The 17,795-nt window shown below is 35.9% G+C and overlaps 1 protein-coding gene and 1 pseudogene across 1 annotated transcript; both read right to left on the bottom strand.

Moving 5' to 3' along the window:
- Positions 1–2,753: 2,753 nt before the first annotated feature.
- On the bottom strand, positions 2,754–3,716 carry LOC133088081 (olfactory receptor 6K2-like; annotated as a pseudogene).
- Positions 3,717–11,156: 7,440 nt separating this feature from the next.
- Positions 11,157–12,131, bottom strand: LOC133087041 (olfactory receptor 6K3-like). Its single transcript, XM_061183808.1, is given in 1 exon segment — positions 11,157–12,131. A coding segment is annotated over 1 exon segment (957 nt). The 5' UTR covers positions 12,114–12,131.
- Between the last annotated feature and the right edge of the window lie 5,664 nt (positions 12,132–17,795).

Genomic DNA, 17,795 nt, shown 5'->3' with positions numbered 1-17,795 from the left:
ATTTATTTATGTATTTAATATAATCTCCCCAAAATATCATAAAATATAATAAGCAGGTTAGTGAGGTGGGAAGCAGTGTGAGAGAACTCACTGCTCAACCCTCAGCAACGTGAATTCAAAAAAAATCACTGTAAGAAGTTCCACCAGTAGATTAGCGCCATGATCTCCCCTCTGAATGGCGTCCTTACTTTTGACCATCAGACACTACCATACGCTGTTTCTTTTCCTTTTGTTTTTCTCTCAGTTTGGAATCTTCTTTATTCAACACACATGAACACACACACTCATGCACAGATACACAGGTTAGCTAGGAAAATTACATTCACAATTTGGAGTGAGGGCGTATTTAATCTTAGAACCTTTTTAAGCAGCGTAGTAAAGCAATAAGATCTAAGTTTTAAGAAATAAAGTAGTCTCAGTTGGGAGAGCAGATAGAAGGTGAGAAAGTATGGATGTAAAAAGGTAGTTTCAGCTATATGCATTTTTAGGGACAATGATAAATTTTGAGGGACTAGGAAAGTGATAAATAAATTTTATATTTTAAGGCAGGACAAGAACTTTTAAACATAAAATTCTCTCTGTGTGTCCATTTGGGCCTCCTCTCTCTCTCCATAATGTGCAGTGTGCATCTGCATTACACATCAAAAAGAACTTCTCAAAGATGGGAGTGTCTGCTGGACTGTAAAGATCGTTTTTTTCCCTTTCTTCTGACCCTAGCAATGTAACTTCTTTAAAAAAAATATTGTTCTTTCCCAACTCTGTAGGGAGTCATGATGACTTGATGCTTGCTTTGTAACTGCTTGCCTGGACTATGTATCCTTGTTGAACTTTATGTAAAATATCAATATGCCATTTTGATGCATGATATTTTGTCTCGAAAATGTATCTGACTGTGCCTTTGACCTCTAACAAGAGGAACAGTTCTCAGAGCTTTCTGAGAGCCTGTCTCCCTGGTTATAATGCTCAGTTTGGCTCAAATAAAGTTCCCTTTATTCTTCTTAACTTGATTGTTAATTGGACTTTTATTGAGAAATTGATTATATACTACAAAATCTTAAAACAGACAAAACAGATAAGAAAACTGTGTAACCCTTTCATATGCTGGAGATTTATGTATATCAATTCTGTAACAATATTGTACTTAGAAAAGTACAGTTAAAATAATTAATCAATCAGTAATTTCATTCCTCATTTTCTATGTAGAACATTAAAAATACATACACTATTTAAACCCAGCAACACTTCTCGTATCCCTTTTTTCCTCTTCCCTTATTTTCTTACACTAAGTATACTTTCTGAAGACTTTCATTTACCAAGACCTCTCCACCCACAACCTATGACTTTTCTCACATTTTCTCTCTTCTCTATCTGAATTCTTTATTAGATAGCATTATCCTCTTCTTATAAGACATTTCCCTTTACTTCTGTCTTTGCATCTGACTTTTAAGTATCATAAGACTTAAGGGTGAGGATGAGGGCATGGCTATGGCACACTAGTGGGGAAGTGAGGCTGACTACCATAGGATTCCTAGGTGGGCTAGGGAAGAGTGAAAATCTACTAACATTTGCATAGTAATCAGCTTTATTATTGCATCCCCATGAGGTGTGAGCCTTGGAGGAAAGCATCTTTTATGAAGCATGTATAAAGAGAAGAATCCACAAGAGAAAGAGCCCTCAAACAAAATAAGATTAAAAAAAATTAAGAGTCCAGCATCCTGAAATCCAAGGGAGAAGAGGTTGAAAGGGAAGCATTGCTGTCCAATATGGTTGATCAGTTGTCTGGGACAATCAGAATGCAGCATGGTGATATTGGTTTATTTACTCAGTAGATATTTATTGATATTATTGCTTAATTAATAAGTACAAAACATTTGATTACAGTGAAACCAAGGATTACATTTTTCAATTTATCATGAAAAAATATTGATTAGCTAATGAATAGATTAGTTATATTACTTAACTTTTTTTTAGAGCCAAGGTTTTTGTTTGTTCATTTATTGCACTTAAAATATTCTTCAGTGACCTTTTTGGCCTGAGATTCTTTGCCATAGTCCTTAACTACCACAGAACTGCAACCAACCCTTTTATGGGGTTTCTCTCTCTGTCAGTTTTAAAGAGCCCTATCCATTCTCCTCATTTCTAGTGGTCATTGATATTAATGAAGTTGATTTGGGGTTCAGCAAAACAGCCTCCACTAACTTGACACACACAGGCTCATTAGAGGTAGACACAGGGCTTAGTGCCTGTTATTGACACAGACATGGAATTAATATTGTGTAGTACTGCCAAGATATAAATCATACAAGGGATTCATAATAGAACCTGCTGAAAAACATCTAGACTGCTATTTATCAATACATGAATACTCAATTAGAAATTAGGGTTATTCTTCAAGTATATCCATTGGGAATACCATGGAGAGAACTTAGTGTTATGAAGACGGTTTTTCAATTACCATATCTTACAAACAGAAGTCTCAACTCTGTTAAAATTAGTAAATTTTTACCCAGATTACTTCCACAACTTAAATTTACCTTGAATAAACTGAGTGGCGGAAAACTTAATCAAAAAAGTCAGATCCAAAATATGTCAAATTGAATAAAGTTTGAAAGAAATTACTGAGTTCAGTTATTAGTGAATTTTGTTTATTGGTGACTTTTGGGAGACCAGTTTTAGCAAAAGGCTGATGGGAAAGACGTATTGCAGAGAGCTGAGGATAAAAAGGCTCCAACAATTATATAGACTCCCAACTGCTAGATCTTACTTGAGGTCCCTGGTCTTATGAAAAATGATGTTAGCTTGATTTATGTGCTTTTTTATAGCTTCCTTTATCTCTTTATTCCTCAGATAGATAACGGGGTTAAAAAAAGGGAGACAAAACTACAAAAGCCAGAGCAATGGCTGTATCCCAGAATAAGGAGTAGGTGGCAAAGAAGTGTAGGTACATGAGAGCCACACTGCCAAAGAAAACCAGAAAGACAGTGAGGTGGGAGATGCATGTGGAAAATGCCTTGCAATGACCCTCCGCTGAACGAATACATAGAATTACAGCCACAATACCAACATAGGACATGAAAATGAGCATCACACCTGTAATGATCTCCACTGCATGGACAACATCCACTGCCTGAATCATGATGATGTCTTGTGTGTCTGGGCAGGCCAGGCTTGGCACTGGGAGGAAGTCACAAAAGATATGCTCAAGGTGATTAGAGCCACAAAATAGCAGTGTGGAGATCCAGGCAATCTCAGTGAGGGGCATGATAAAGCCACAAATACAGCAGCTTAAAGTCAGCAGGGCACGTAGCTTAGGGGTTATGATAGTGGGATAATGAAGAGGGCTGCAGATGACCAGGTAACAGTCAAAAGCCATAGCTGTCAAGAGACAAAACCTCACTCATGCCTGTGGAATGGAAGAAATACATCTGCAGGAGACAACCACTTAAGGAAATACTCTTCTCACTAAGCAGGCAAGACAGCACCTTTGGTATGGTAGCTGTGGTTTACCAGATCTCCAGAAAAGAAAGGGAGTTAATAAAGTACATGGGAGTGTGGAGGTGAGTATTCAGCTGGACCACTGTGATGATGACTAGGTTTCCAACAACAATGAAAACATAAATGAAGAGCAGTGGAACAAAACAGATGACAGGATCTCCCCAGGAATAAGGGAAAGCAGAGAAGATAAACTGAGCAGTGGTTTGATTGGGGCTCTCCATCTCCAGGTGAGAAATGAGATTTCAATTCCTACTGCACTCAAGCCTTCTAGGAGATGCTTACTATTTGGTCATAGAGTGAGTACACTTACCAAATGCCAGCATCTGAATAAATCCCTGTATTTGGGCTATAGAAGAAGAAGGAATATTCCATATTCCATAGATACTTACAACTAAAATTGGAGTATGGAAAAAAAAAATACAGTCAGAAAACACAGCCAGTATTTTAGACCAATGATTCTCAAAATTCAGCATGCATCAGGATCACTTGGAGGGCTTGTTAAAACTGAGATTACGGGTCCCCATCCTGAGAGTTTCTAATTCAGTAGGTCTGGAGTAGGGTCAAAGAATTTTCATTTCTAACAGATTTCCAGGCAATGCTAATCCTGCTGATTAGAGGACCATATTTTAAAACCACTGCATTTAGACAAAGAAAGAACTAGATGAGGTAGTGAAAGAATAGCAAGGTGATGTTTTTGCCCATATTCAAGTCTTATTGATTTTCTAACAATCTCCCCATAACTGTTTCAAAATTCTTCCTTCTAAACTCTCAGTTCCTCATCTGATTCTTGGCATATGATTTAATTGAATATTTTAATGATGAAGACAGACATCATTAATAAATTCCACCATCTTCCTCCCTTTTTTGCCTCTAAATAACACATCCTTTCTTTCATCTCTCTTTTCCTTTTCCATCTCCTAGGAAAATGGATCTCAAATGTATTTTGTATCAGAAGCCTTTAGTCAAATGAAATAATTCATGGAAACTGACTATGTCAAGAAATAAATGCAAAGCTCTTCTAGTATAAGTATATGGGGTGGTTGGGTGGAGAGAGAGAGCTGTAGTGTTCTGTAGAATACAGTTTAAATACAACACATTTTAATATATTGTCCTATTCATTTATCTCCTGTTCAGAACCATTTGTTTTACTTTCTTTAATGATTTCCTCTCTTCTGCTATCAAATATGCACAAATCTTATCTTGAGAGGACAGTCCTATCTCTATTCAGACTATTTCTCTCCTTTGTATCAACATCATTATTTCCTATCATGTTAATACGTATTTACTGTCTTCATTCCCTCCTGAATCCCTTTGAATCAACTATCTTTCAACTTTCCATATTTCTTTTCTTAAATTATACCAATGACTTTCTGATTGAAAATTCAATGGCCTCCCTCTGTCTTTGTTGCCACTAACCTTTGAAGGTCAATCACCCAATCCTTGGAAGTCTTTCCTTCTTTTGCTTATTCCACACTATATTATACAGGTTTACCTCATTGGCTAGTCTGTCTTCCACCTCCCAAGTTTATGGAAATAACACAAAATTCTATCTTTGTTCTTTGTTTCTCATTCCATATTCCCTTCTTCAGAGAGAACTCATTTACTCAAGATTATTGATCAGCTCCTTAGGTTTTCAACTCTCATTAATTAATGTGACTCCAGAATTCCTTGTTTTGTATCTCAGTCCTGAGCCCCACATTTTCTTTAGGACTCTCCCACTTAGACGCCTCACCTTGACCCAAAGTTGCCACCTCCACCCGTTATGGAGTGAATTGGGTCCTTTCCCCAAAATTCATATGTTGAAATTCTAACCCCGATACCTCAAAATGTGACTGTATTCGGAGATAGTGTCTGTAAAGAGATAATTAAATTAAAATGAGGTTATTAGGTTGGGCCCTAACCTGATATGACCAGTGTCATAAGAAGAGGAAATTTGGACACAGTTTCAGAAGGAGGCTCATAGGAAAATTCAAGGAAAGGCAGCCATCTACAAGCCAAGGAGAAAGGCCTTGGAAGAAATCAAGTCAAAACCTTGATCTCAGACTTCTAGCTTCCAGAACTGTGAGAAAATAAATTCTTGTTCAAGCCATTCAGTCTGATACTTTGTTAACCCCAACACTCAACCAATTTCCCTTGCTGATTTTCTTATTTTTGTTCTTCTAGATACCAACTTTACATATTTTTGCATCTATTGTCCCATCATGTCTCAAACCTAATTAATCATCAAAGTCTGCTTAACTGTTTTTTTGCTGTATTACCAATATCTTTTATTTCCATTGTCTTACCCCTAATTCAATGTCTAGTCATAATGTCTACACTATTGTAATGGGTTTCCAAATGTTTCTGCTTCCGGTCTTACTTTTCTCATACAAGCCTCCATTCCCTCAAGATTAATCTTGCTAGAGCAGCAGTTTACTCATGTGACTCCCCTTCCACACCTATACATAAGTTTTACAGTCTCATCATTTTCTTCCTCTAAATTGTCCGTCCTTTAAAAAGGAAACAATCTCAAATCCTCTAGGATAACACTTTTCTAATCACTGAGATAGGAAAAAAATAAGTTCCCTTTTTGTCTGTCATTGATTAATAACCTTGTGTTGTGTGTGCATTAGGAAAGGGCACTTTATTAATGGTCTATTATTTATATTAGCTATAGATATATTTCTTCATTGATTATGTGATTAAGTCCCATCAAACTCCCAACTACATCGTCTTTCTTTAATATTGCACTGAAACGATTTTTTGTTATTTCAGCAGAAAACAAAGCCATCTTATCTACTGTTGCTGTAAAAATTATTCATTACCAGTCCAGTTTAGTAAACCTGTTATTAATCCAAACATGTCACTTTCATTTTCTGGTCTCTGAATATTCCTGAAAGAAATCTTTCCTGCCTGAAATATCCTCTTGTTCTTTCCAAGCTCTGCTTCCTTTTTATTTTATTTTATTTTATTTTTTTTGAATTTTTGAATTTTATTTATTTTTTTTATACAGCAGGTTCTTATTAGTTATGCATTTTATACATATTAGTGTATATATGTCAATCCCAGTCTCCCAATCTGCCTCCTTTTTAAACTAACCAAATTCTACATGTGTTTTTTCTAGTTTTAACAAGCTAATCTCACATGTCTCTAATCACTCTATTTCCTGTAATATTTATATATCTACATATCTTTTCCTCTTTAAATAATTTTCCCTTTTAAGTGTTCTTGATTTTTCATATGCATATTTGATCTTTCCCATAAGTCTTGATGTCCCCAGTAGTAGTCACCACATCTTGTGACTATGGTCCTATGAACTAAACTGGTCTACTAGTTCAAGAAAGTGCCCCTGAGCAGACCCAGGTCTAATTCCCTATTCTATTGTAGAGATGTGGCCTAGCCAAAGAAAAGGTAAGGAAAATTGAAACCAAAAAGAAAAACTATTAGACTTTCCCCAGTGAACACTCTATCTTTATCCAAAACTCAGTAAAGTCTAGTACAATTGTCAGTGACGTTAATACCTAACAGTGAACTAGAAATCTCACTTGATTCCTGAAACACTGATTCCTGAAACATTTCAGAAATCAATCACAATGCTCATTTGTTGTTTTAAAGCCATCCCATGAGCTTTGACCACCTTTGTATCCCACCCATTTCTTGGGAAATTTAGTAACTAAAATCATTTTTCTTTGTACTAACTTGCCTTATAACAATCTTGCCTGATTCCCCCTTGCCCAGCCTTCCCAACAGTTACTCACAGTATCTACATTCATACTAGGGCGGTCTATTGTCATGTGTGAGTATTTTTCTTTCTCTGGATATCTATCATTCCCCAAAATTAGTTAATTTACTGACCTTGTTGCTGTTGGGTTCCAAAGTTGGAATAAACATGGGTGAAGACTCTATCTTTCTCTACCCTGATGTGGTGAACCATGTAAAGCTACTGAGACAAGAGACAAGCATCTTTTTCTCTGCTGCTATGTTTCTACCCTGAGCTCTCCATCTAAACTATATTTCCTTCATCAGTCAGTGATTAAAAAGATCTGACTTTCCTGTAGAGCTCTTTCCCTCTCCCCCACACCTTTGTGTGTACAAGTATATCTTTTCCTAAGCCTAACTAGAAAGGGAAGATGGACTCTTGGGAATTCTACACAAGTGAGTTAAGATAAGTAGGAAAACAATCATTCACGTAATGGTTCCAATTAGGAAAAAAGTTCAGGCCTGTAATTAGGAGAACCCCAATCTGAGGCAACTCCAATCCAGGAAAAATGAGAAAATCCAGGAACTTGAGTCATTGAAATAAATGTTTGTTTGTTTAACTTCCTTTTCTATGGCACTTCTGATTGGATTAGCTTTTAACTAAATCAAAAGCTGAAATTCCAAGAGTCAGATCTGAAGAATGTTAATGCAGTAGAGGGGAGAAGATTGGTGGAACAATAAAAAGAGTGATCTGGGCTTACATCTACTTACTTATTTCTAAGACATTCAGCCAAATTTAGGAAAAATAATTGGCCTTCCATATGCTCCACCTATTAGTTCCATATTGAAATTTGTAGCCAGTGTTTTAGCTAATCATGTTGATTTTTCCCTCTTTTGCCTCTTTTTTTGTGCACAAAGCTCAGGGAAGAGAAATGACAGGCAGGACAGTGCCCCAAAAGTTAAAGCAAATCAATAGTTTTGTATGTTACTCCCATTAAGATTGTTTCCATTTTCATTCATTTATTCACTAAAATTTCTGAGAATAAAAAAGATTAACAAAATGTAATCCATTTCCTTCATTTCTTTAAATGTAATGACTTTTCTTACTCAAAATAAGCTAAATAAATATGCAGTAATAAGTGGTATTATGATTTCAGACAAAAACACTCTCACAAATTTTCCTAATACAACAGTTACTAGTTAAAGAATATCACATAGAATTAATAAGAATTTTGTGCCACATTTGGACTAACCCAAAACATTTTGCTTATGTACATACGACAAGCAACAAGAATAAAAATGTAGAATTGTCTTTTCTACTTGTTAAAATTCTTCAGTCTGTTGTGCATATTTCTTTTTCCCACATGGTTTGAAGAGTTTTTTAGCTTTCATTTTACCTTGAAAGATTTTTTAATTCCATAACTTTATTTTCAAGCACAGATCAAGTGCAACGTGACTATAAGCCACCCACACAATGAAGAAAAAATATAGGAAGGAGAATGTAACGTCCAAAGAATGACTCCTTTGCATCTCTTTACTTTCCACTACTCAGCCCCTGCTCTATTTCTAAATGATCTCAAATCCCTTTAATGTGTAAAAGTTCTTTAACATACAAAAGAACAGGCAGCATGGTTAAATAACTACACATCTGATGCAGGTAATCTTTCTGGAAATGATATAATTATTTTAAAAGATTATTAACAACACAGTTCTAAAATACCTACAACCCGAAAGAATATCTTAACATTCAGATAAGAAGCATTAGTTATTAAATTTTTGCAATCTCAGGATGGTACAATGTCAGACAAAGCCCACACACAGCAGAGTACAGTAATTTATTAAGTGTTTCACACATGGATTTTGAAACAATAATCATTTATCCTCACACACATAAGTCTGTTAGTCAGCTGCAATAGGATGAGCTATGCTCAACTTCAGGCTCTGGGCTCTGCGTTCTGGGCTCCAGGCACCAGGCTTCAGGCAGGTTGGGTTCAGGTCAGCTCCACATATCTCTCGTTCTCTGAACCAGTGACTCTCAGAGACAGGGCTTCATATGGGTCCAGTGATGAAAGGGAAGCAGCTATCTGAAGCAAACCTAACTACAAAGGAACATATTCAATACCTGTAACATTCATTGATATCTCAATAGTCAATTAAAGGAAAAGCCCAATCCAAATCTGTGTGGCAGGAAAGTATATGCTACTCACCATGAATCCATTCGTTGTAAAGTTATGAATTTATAAATCTGTTGCAGGGATGTGAAGAATTGGGACCAAAGACTCAAATTACCAGTTTCTTATTATAGTTGTACTGCAATTTCAGCTTGCCAGTGATAGAATTGATATGCTCCACAGAATAACTAGACTTTCATTTAATCTATACATCAGTTTCCATACTATTGAAGTTGTATCAAAAGTGTTACATTGATACATTATTTGTGCAACCATTTACAAAAGCAATATTTTTACCAAGAGCTATAAACATATTTGCACATTTGCTTTTAATGTCAATTTCTTGAAATTTATCTTGAAACAGAAGTTTTTGAAAATGGAAAGGACTTTATGCAAGAAAATGATAATTGCCATATTTATAAGAATGGTGATAGTCAAAAAACAATACAGAGAAACAAACAATAGAGAAACAAAATGGAGAAATAATTTGTATGTCCAATCAGTGAAATACTTTACTATAATTAAACTGATGGTTTTAAATATATTGTGGAAACATGAATACATTTTAGTACATAATTTTGTTTTAACATATTTATTATCATATCACATATATATTATCTTAAAAATATTATACAAAGTATATATTTTAGCACAACATGGAAGGAAAAATAAACAATGTTTTAGAGAGGTGGATTAAATCATTAATAAATTTGATTGACTTTAGATGGAAATATATGCATTTATTATGTTTTAACACTCTCTTGCATTGATTCTAAATAAGATAATAAGTTTCCATGGGTAGGAATCTGACCTTCCTAACTGATTTATTATAGTAGTTAACACAATACCAAATGCAGTCCATGATGTCCCAGTCATGATAGCATCACATGCAGATCACATCAGTACATATATTTTTTCTTTTTTTAATTGAAGTATAGTTGATTTACAATGTGTGTTAGTTTCAGGTGTACAACAAAGTGATTCAGATATATATATGTATATATAACACATATATGTATATATATATATATGCACTTTATATATATATATATAGATATATATATATATATTCTTTTCTATTTACCATAGCCAAGACATGGAAGCAACCTAAATATCCATCTAAAGATGAATGGATAAATAAGATGTGGTATATTTATACAATAGAATGTTAGCCATTAAAAAGAATGAAATAATGCCATTTGCAGCAACATGGATGGACATAGAGATTATCATACTAAGTGAAGTAAGCCAGCCAGTACATGTATTTTAAATGTCAGCAAAGCTGACTGAAAAAGAAACAGAGATAGGGGGATAAAGTCAATGGCCTGGGTGCCAGGAATTCTTGCTTCTTCTTAATGTCCAGTAACTTATTGAAAGGGCTTAGAGAAATCATCTTAGTAACACAGAGAGTTATCATGTACTGTCACTGAACTACATGGGTTTCATAAGGAAACTAAGAGTATTGTAAAGACAGATTAGATATCAAAGAAAGGCATTGAGTAGTAAAGGTAATACCTATTAGTATTATATTAACATTTATACAATTAATCATTTTGAAATAACAGAGTAAATTAAAATCAAATAAACAAGACTATAGATACAGAAAAAAAATTACACTGACCCTAGAAAGTCAGAAATAGAATTGTTATTGTTGTCATCTCTGTAAATCCTCGGAGGACTTTCTTTACCAGTCTATTCACCAGCTTATGGTGAAGAAAGTTGGACTAATTGTATAATTCTTTGAAACCCTAGTCTATTTGGGCTCAATATTTTGTGAAGAAGTTCCATTTGTATAGAGGACTGCAGCCTAAATTACATACCAGATATATTAAACACCTTTGGGGAGCAAAGGAGCTTCTTAATAGCATCTTTCATGTCCTTATTTCTCAGGCTATATATAATGGGATTGAAAAAGGGAGCAAGCACAGAGAATGTTAGAGCAATGGTGGTGTCCCAGAATGGTATATAAGTAGCAGTGAATCTAAGATACATGAGGGCCACACCGCCAAAAAACAGCAGGAAGACAGCAATGTGCACAGCACAGGTGAAAAAGGCCTTTTTACGACCCTCAGCTGAAGGGATGCCCTGGATAACAATGACAATTCGAATGTAAGAAAGAGAAATAATCAGATCTGTTATTAGACTAGCGAGAACATGAATCACATCTTGCACCAAGATCACAAAGGCATCCATGCAGGCTAAATTTAATAAAGGAGGGAAATCACAGAAGATCTGATGGATTTGGTAGGGACCACAGAAAGGTAGGGTAGAAATCCACATAATCTCAGGTAGAAGGATGAGGAAACCAAAGATACAAGATCCTGCAGAAAGCTAAGCACATAGTCGGGGAGTCCTGATGGTCAGGTAGTGGAGTGTGTTTCAGATGGCAACATACCTGTCAATGGCCATGACAGTCAGCAAGCCTCCTTCAGTGTTTCCGAGTGAATGGAAGAAGTACATCTGCAAGAGACAGCCAATGAAAGAGATGGTGTTTTTATTGCTGATCAGATTAGAGAGCATCTTAGGAATGGTGGCTGTGGTGTATCAGATCTCAAGAAATGAAAAGATACTTACGAAATTATACATGGGATTGTGAAGATGGGCATCCAGCCTTACAGCAAAGAAGATCATTAGGTTCATTAGGTTCTTGATTACAATAAATGTGTAGATGAAAAGTAAAGGAAAAAAGTATAGGAGGCCACTATCCTGGAGTTTGGGGACCCCAGTGAAGATAAACTCAGTCACTGCCGATAGATTTCCACTCTCCATATCCCCAGAAGAGCTACCTGTGAACGAAGAAGAGGGTACACCCAACTAACAGAGAAGAAAATCAGTGCAGCATAAATGTAAATGGTATTTTGTTACCTGGTATTTTTGTGTTTTGACATTTCCCAGATTCAAAATAACTGATAACCTGTCTATATCTCTCATCTTTTTGTTTGAGAGACAATATAGCATGATGATTAGTAGCATGGGTTCAAATCAAACATTCTGAGCCTGAATTTTCATTCTGCCACTTATTAGTTGGGTAAATAGGCAAGTTACATAATCTCTCTGAGCCTCAGAGTCTTCTGTAGTTGAAAAATACTAGTGCAGAATTATGAGTATTAAAGGAATTAATGTATCAAAGTCCATCATATTAATATCGATCCATATTTGTTAGTTATCATTTCCTACTTTGAACAGCTTTCTAAAAGAATAATATTAACAATTTATTAACCGTTAATTGTCATTAACAATTTATTAATTGTCATTTAGATCTTGTTCACTCCTCAATCACTTGCTGTGTGACTGCTTTCTCTACTATATACAGAAGCCATTCTGTCCTATGTATCAGTGACATGGTAACTGCAAAACAGTGAAAAAGTTTCAGTCATTACATTACAACTACACTTTGGCATCAGAAACTACTGATTGCTAGTACTTGAAGATTATCTTCCTTGGCTCTCATGAAACCACCGTCTCCAGGTTTGCCTTCTTCCTGAATGGAAGCTTCCTCTCGGGTGTTTTGTTGTAACACTGTTTCTTATTTTATGTGTTATAAACTCATCTTCTTGACCCATTCTATAAATGGCTCTGTGCTCCAACTTCCTGCTGTGGTCCCTAAAACCATGTCCTTCCTTGTTGTTGATGAACACATACTCTCCGTAGTTTTCAGTTCTTTCAGATCTCCAGCACAGGTATGTTTCCTGAACTTTAGACCTGTATATCCAATATTCCCCATCTGCCACTCTCTCATGCTGCACTATGGCAGTTTTCAGAGTTCACCATGATTTCTCCTGGGTCATTGCTTATGTGAATGTTAACCCTCTTCTTAGAAGCCACTCTTACTCCCTTTTCTTCACTTGAATACTTCCTAGGCTTTCCTCAAGTTTCAGCTCAGCCATTGCCTCCTATCAGAAGCTCTACAACTCTTGCTGTGGTCTCATCTCCTTCCCTACATTCACACACACACACACACACACACACACACACACCTGGGTTTATTCTCATCTGTGTGTCCTACAGAAGGCTTCTACCATAATCCTTATTATGTCTTATTGTAACTTATTTGTTTAACTTCACTAGACTGTGAGCTTCTATTACAGCAGTATCAACATTTTGTCTTTCACAACCCCTGGCATGTATTAAGCACTTGAAAGTAGCTATTTTTTAATGAATATGTTTGGATCAGACTTACAAACATAATTAAAGGTAAAAAAATCCAGAAGACTGGTAGGAAGGAAACTTATAAGCACTTATATCTTAGACAGCTGTAAACTCTGAATAACTAGATGTTATTTCTGATTATAAATATGCAGAGCCCAGAACTCCAAAGATGGGGATTTCTCATAAACCCTAGTCCAATGCCAAAATTCAAGCCTGTCCAAATCTTCATTATTTGAATCTTTAGAGTGTGTCTCATCCCCAACATAGGAAATGAATACTTCCTTTCCAGACCTCAGTGACCCTCAACTCACCTCCGCCAGATACAGTAGGGGTCATCCTTTTCCCTGGGTCTCTGCATTCTTTTTTTTTTTTTTTCTTTTTTTAAAGTATTTATTTATTTATTTATGGCTGTGTTGGATCTTCGTTTCGGTGCGAGGGCTTTCTCTAGTTGTGGCAAGCGGGGGCCACTCTTCATCGCGGTGCGCGGGCCTCTCACTATCGCGGCCTCTCTTGTTGCGGAGCACAGGCTCCAGACGCGCAGGCTCAGTAATTGTGTCTCACGGGCTCAGCTGCTCCGCGGCACGTGGGATCTTCCCAGACCAGGGCTCAAACCCGTGTCCCCTGCATTGGCAGGCAGATTCTCAACCACTGCGCCACCAGGGAAGCCCTCTGCATTCTTAAATGTTCCTTCATCTTCTCTGGAAGGGTTGTTATAGCCATCTTAAGAAAAATACTAAAAAGGAAATGAGTTCCACTGGGGCTTCATCCCTTGGTAATAAATAGAAAGCAATCTTTTTTTTTCCCCATGGGGTCAATTATCAGAGTGCATCTGCAGTTTTTTCTCAGTAGATCTCCAGATCAAAGGGGAATCAGTGCTCCAAGGAAGACTTACAGGTTCTGGTAACCATTGTTACCCCTTTTCTTGTCATCATTATGATTTAACCAGCCAGTCTCCATTCAGGTAGGGAGTTGAAAGTGTATCATATACAGAAGAGCCTTGATTGGACCCCTTCCTTTCAAAAACACTAGAAATAAGACATGCTGAAGGAGACTTACTGGCATGTTAATTACTGTGAATAAATGAATGAATAGATAAAGGAACAGTTTCCATGAAACAGGTGATTTGGAAGTGTGCCACACTAAACAAGATGGAAGAATGGAAAGTTTTTTCTCCAATATACACAGGGTTTTCCTTCAGATTGTTTCTACTGATTCTGCTGAACTCTTTATATTACCAGTTTTTCACCACAAAATGTGTTAAAGATTTGTATGTGCTTCTTGTATACCACTTCCTTCCACTCATTATTTCTGAAATCCCTATAATTTCTTCTCACCTTGCTGCCATAAGAAATACCTCCAAAAATTTTATGAATTTATGAACATAAATAAAAACATATCTATTTGCTGTAAAAATGGAATTCTTCTGTGTGTGAGAAGACTTATTAACATAAGATTGTATTTGTTCCAATGTAACAAAATATATCTGCCTATTTAAAAGCAAACTCAATGGAGTCTGTTTGTGGTAGGATGAGTAACTATAAAAAAATAATTTAAAATTTCATGTGGCACAGTAAATGTTTGAAAATAACCATGAAAATTTGGATAATGAAGGCTTACTTAGAGAAATAATTAACTGCTAGATATTCAAACTTATTGTAAAGCTACAATTACCCTATCAATATTGTGTAAGGACATGCATATGTCAACATGTTAGAGGGTAGATAGCTAGTTCCAGAAACCAATAGGGGAAGAAATGAAGCATTTCTTGTGGCAAAATGTGGTATTGTATCACTGGAGAGGATGATTTATTTAATATGATCTGGACATAAGTGGATACGTAAAAAACAAAATAATTTTAAATCATTATTTTGCACCACACCCAAAAATTACTTCAAAGAGATTAAAAAAGAGAAGAAAGGAAATAATAATTAGACAAAATATATATGGGGAAGAATTTCTTAATCAAGAAAAAGATATAAAACCAAAAAGAAAAATATAGAGATAGTTGGCTAACTAAAATTTATCCCCTCCCCAAAGGAAATATAATAGTGTATTTTTTTCAGAAAAAAAATTTTAATGATAATTCATGTACAAAAGTGCAAAACTTATAAATATGTATCTAAATAAAATTTTACATTGTGAACATACTTGTCTAAACTCTACACAAATCAAGTATGACTTCTATTTTATCCTGTTAACAAACATGTCCTGTTTGTTAACCTGTTTTTTCCTTTTATTTTTAACATCCTTATTGGAGTATAATTGCTTTCCAATGTTGTGTTAGATTCTGCTGTATAACAAGGTGAATCAGTTATATGCATACTTATATCCCCATATTCCCTCCCTCTTGTGCCTCCCTCCCACCCTCCCTTTCCCACCCCTCTAGATGGTCACAAAGCACACAGCTCATATCCCTGTGCGATGCCGCTGCTTCCCACTAGCTATCTACTTTAAATTTGGTAGTGTATATATGTCAATGCTACTCTTTCACTTCATCCCAGCTTACCCTTCCCCTTCCCCACGTCCTCAAGTCCATTCTCTACGTCTGCGTCTTTATTCCTGTCATGCCCCTAGGTTCTTCAGAACCTGTTTTGTTTTTTTTTTAGATTCCACTTATATGTGTCAGCATGTGGTATTTGTCTTTCTCTTTCTGACTTACTTCACTCTGTATGACAGACTCTAGGTCCATCCACCTCACTACAAATAATTCAATTTCATTTCTTTTATGGCTGAGTAATATTCCATTGTATATGTGTGCCATGTCTTCTTTATCCATTCATCTGTCGATGGACACTTAGGCTGCTCCCAAGTCCTGGCTATTATAAATAGTGCTGCAATGAACATTGTGGTATATGTCTCTTTTTGAATTATGGTTTTCTCAGGATATATATGTCCAGTAGTGGGGTTGCTGGGTCATATGGTAGTTCTATTTTTAGATTTTTAAGGAACCTCCATACTGTTCTCCATAGTGGCTCTATCAATTTACATTCCCACCAAGAGTGCAAGAGGGTTTCCTTTTCTCCACACCCTCTCCAGCATTTATTGTTTGTAGATTTCTTGATGAAAGCCATTCTGACAGTGTGAGGTGATACCTCATTGTAGTTTTGACTTACATTTCTCTAATGATTAATAATGTTGAGCATTCTTGTATGTGTTTGTTGGCAATCGGTATATCTTCTTTGGAGAAATGTCTATTTAGGTCTTCTGCCCATTTTTGGATTGGGTTGTTTGTTTTTTTTGATATTGAGCTGCATGAGCTGCTTGTATATTTTGGAGATTAAACCTTTGTCAGTTGCTTTGTTTGCAAATATTTTCTTCAATACTGAGGGTTGTCTTTTTGTCTTCTTTATGGTTTCCTTTACTGTGCAAAAGCTTTGAAGTTTCATTAGGTCCCATTTGCTTATTTTTGTTTTTATTTCCATTTTTCTAGGAGGTAGGTCAAAAGGATCTTGCTGTGATTTATGTCACAGAGTGTTCTTCCTATGTTTTCCTCTAAGAGTTTTATAGTGTCTGGCCTTACATTTAGATCTTTAGTCTATTTGGAGTTTATTTTTGTGTATGGTGTTAGGAAGTGTTCTAATTTCATTCTGTTACATGTAGCTGTCCAGTTTTCACAGCACCCCTTATTGAACAGGCTTTCTTTTCTCCATTGTATATTCTTGCCTCCTTTGTCAAAAATAAGGTGACCATATGTGCGTGGGTTTATCTCTGGGCTTTCTATCCTGTTCCTTTGATCAATATTTATGTTTTGGTGCCAGTACCATACTGTCTTGATTACTGTAGCTTTGCAGTATAGTCTGCAGTCAGGGAGCCTGATTCCTCCAGCTCCATTTTTCTTTCTCAAGATTTCATTGGCTATTCGGGGTCTTTTGTGTTTCCATGCAAATTGTAAAATTTTTTGTTCTACTTCTGTGAAATGTGCCAATGATAGCTTGATAAGGATTGCACTGAATCTGTAGATTGCTTTGTGTAGTATAGTCATTTTCACAATATTGATTCTTCCAATCCAAGAACATGGTATATCTCTCCATCTGTTGATATCATCTTTAATTTCTTTCATCAGTGTCTTATAGTTTTCTGCATACAGGTCTTTTGTCTCCTTAGGAAGGTTTATTCCTAGGTATTTTATTCTTTTTGTTGCATTGGTAAATGGGATTGTTTCCTTAATTTCTCTCAGATTTTTCATTGTTGGTGAATAGGAATGCAAGAGATTTCTGTGCATAAATCTTGTATCCTGCTACTTTAACAAATTCATTGATTAGCTCTAGTAGTTTTCTGATAACATCTTTAGGATTCTCTATG

This window comes from Eubalaena glacialis, chromosome 3 (assembly GCF_028564815.1).
Source record: "Eubalaena glacialis isolate mEubGla1 chromosome 3, mEubGla1.1.hap2.+ XY, whole genome shotgun sequence".
NCBI classification, from domain to species: domain Eukaryota; kingdom Metazoa; phylum Chordata; class Mammalia; order Artiodactyla; family Balaenidae; genus Eubalaena; species Eubalaena glacialis.
Note: the sequence above shows the minus strand (reverse complement) of the source record. Positions and strands in the feature narration are given on the sequence as shown.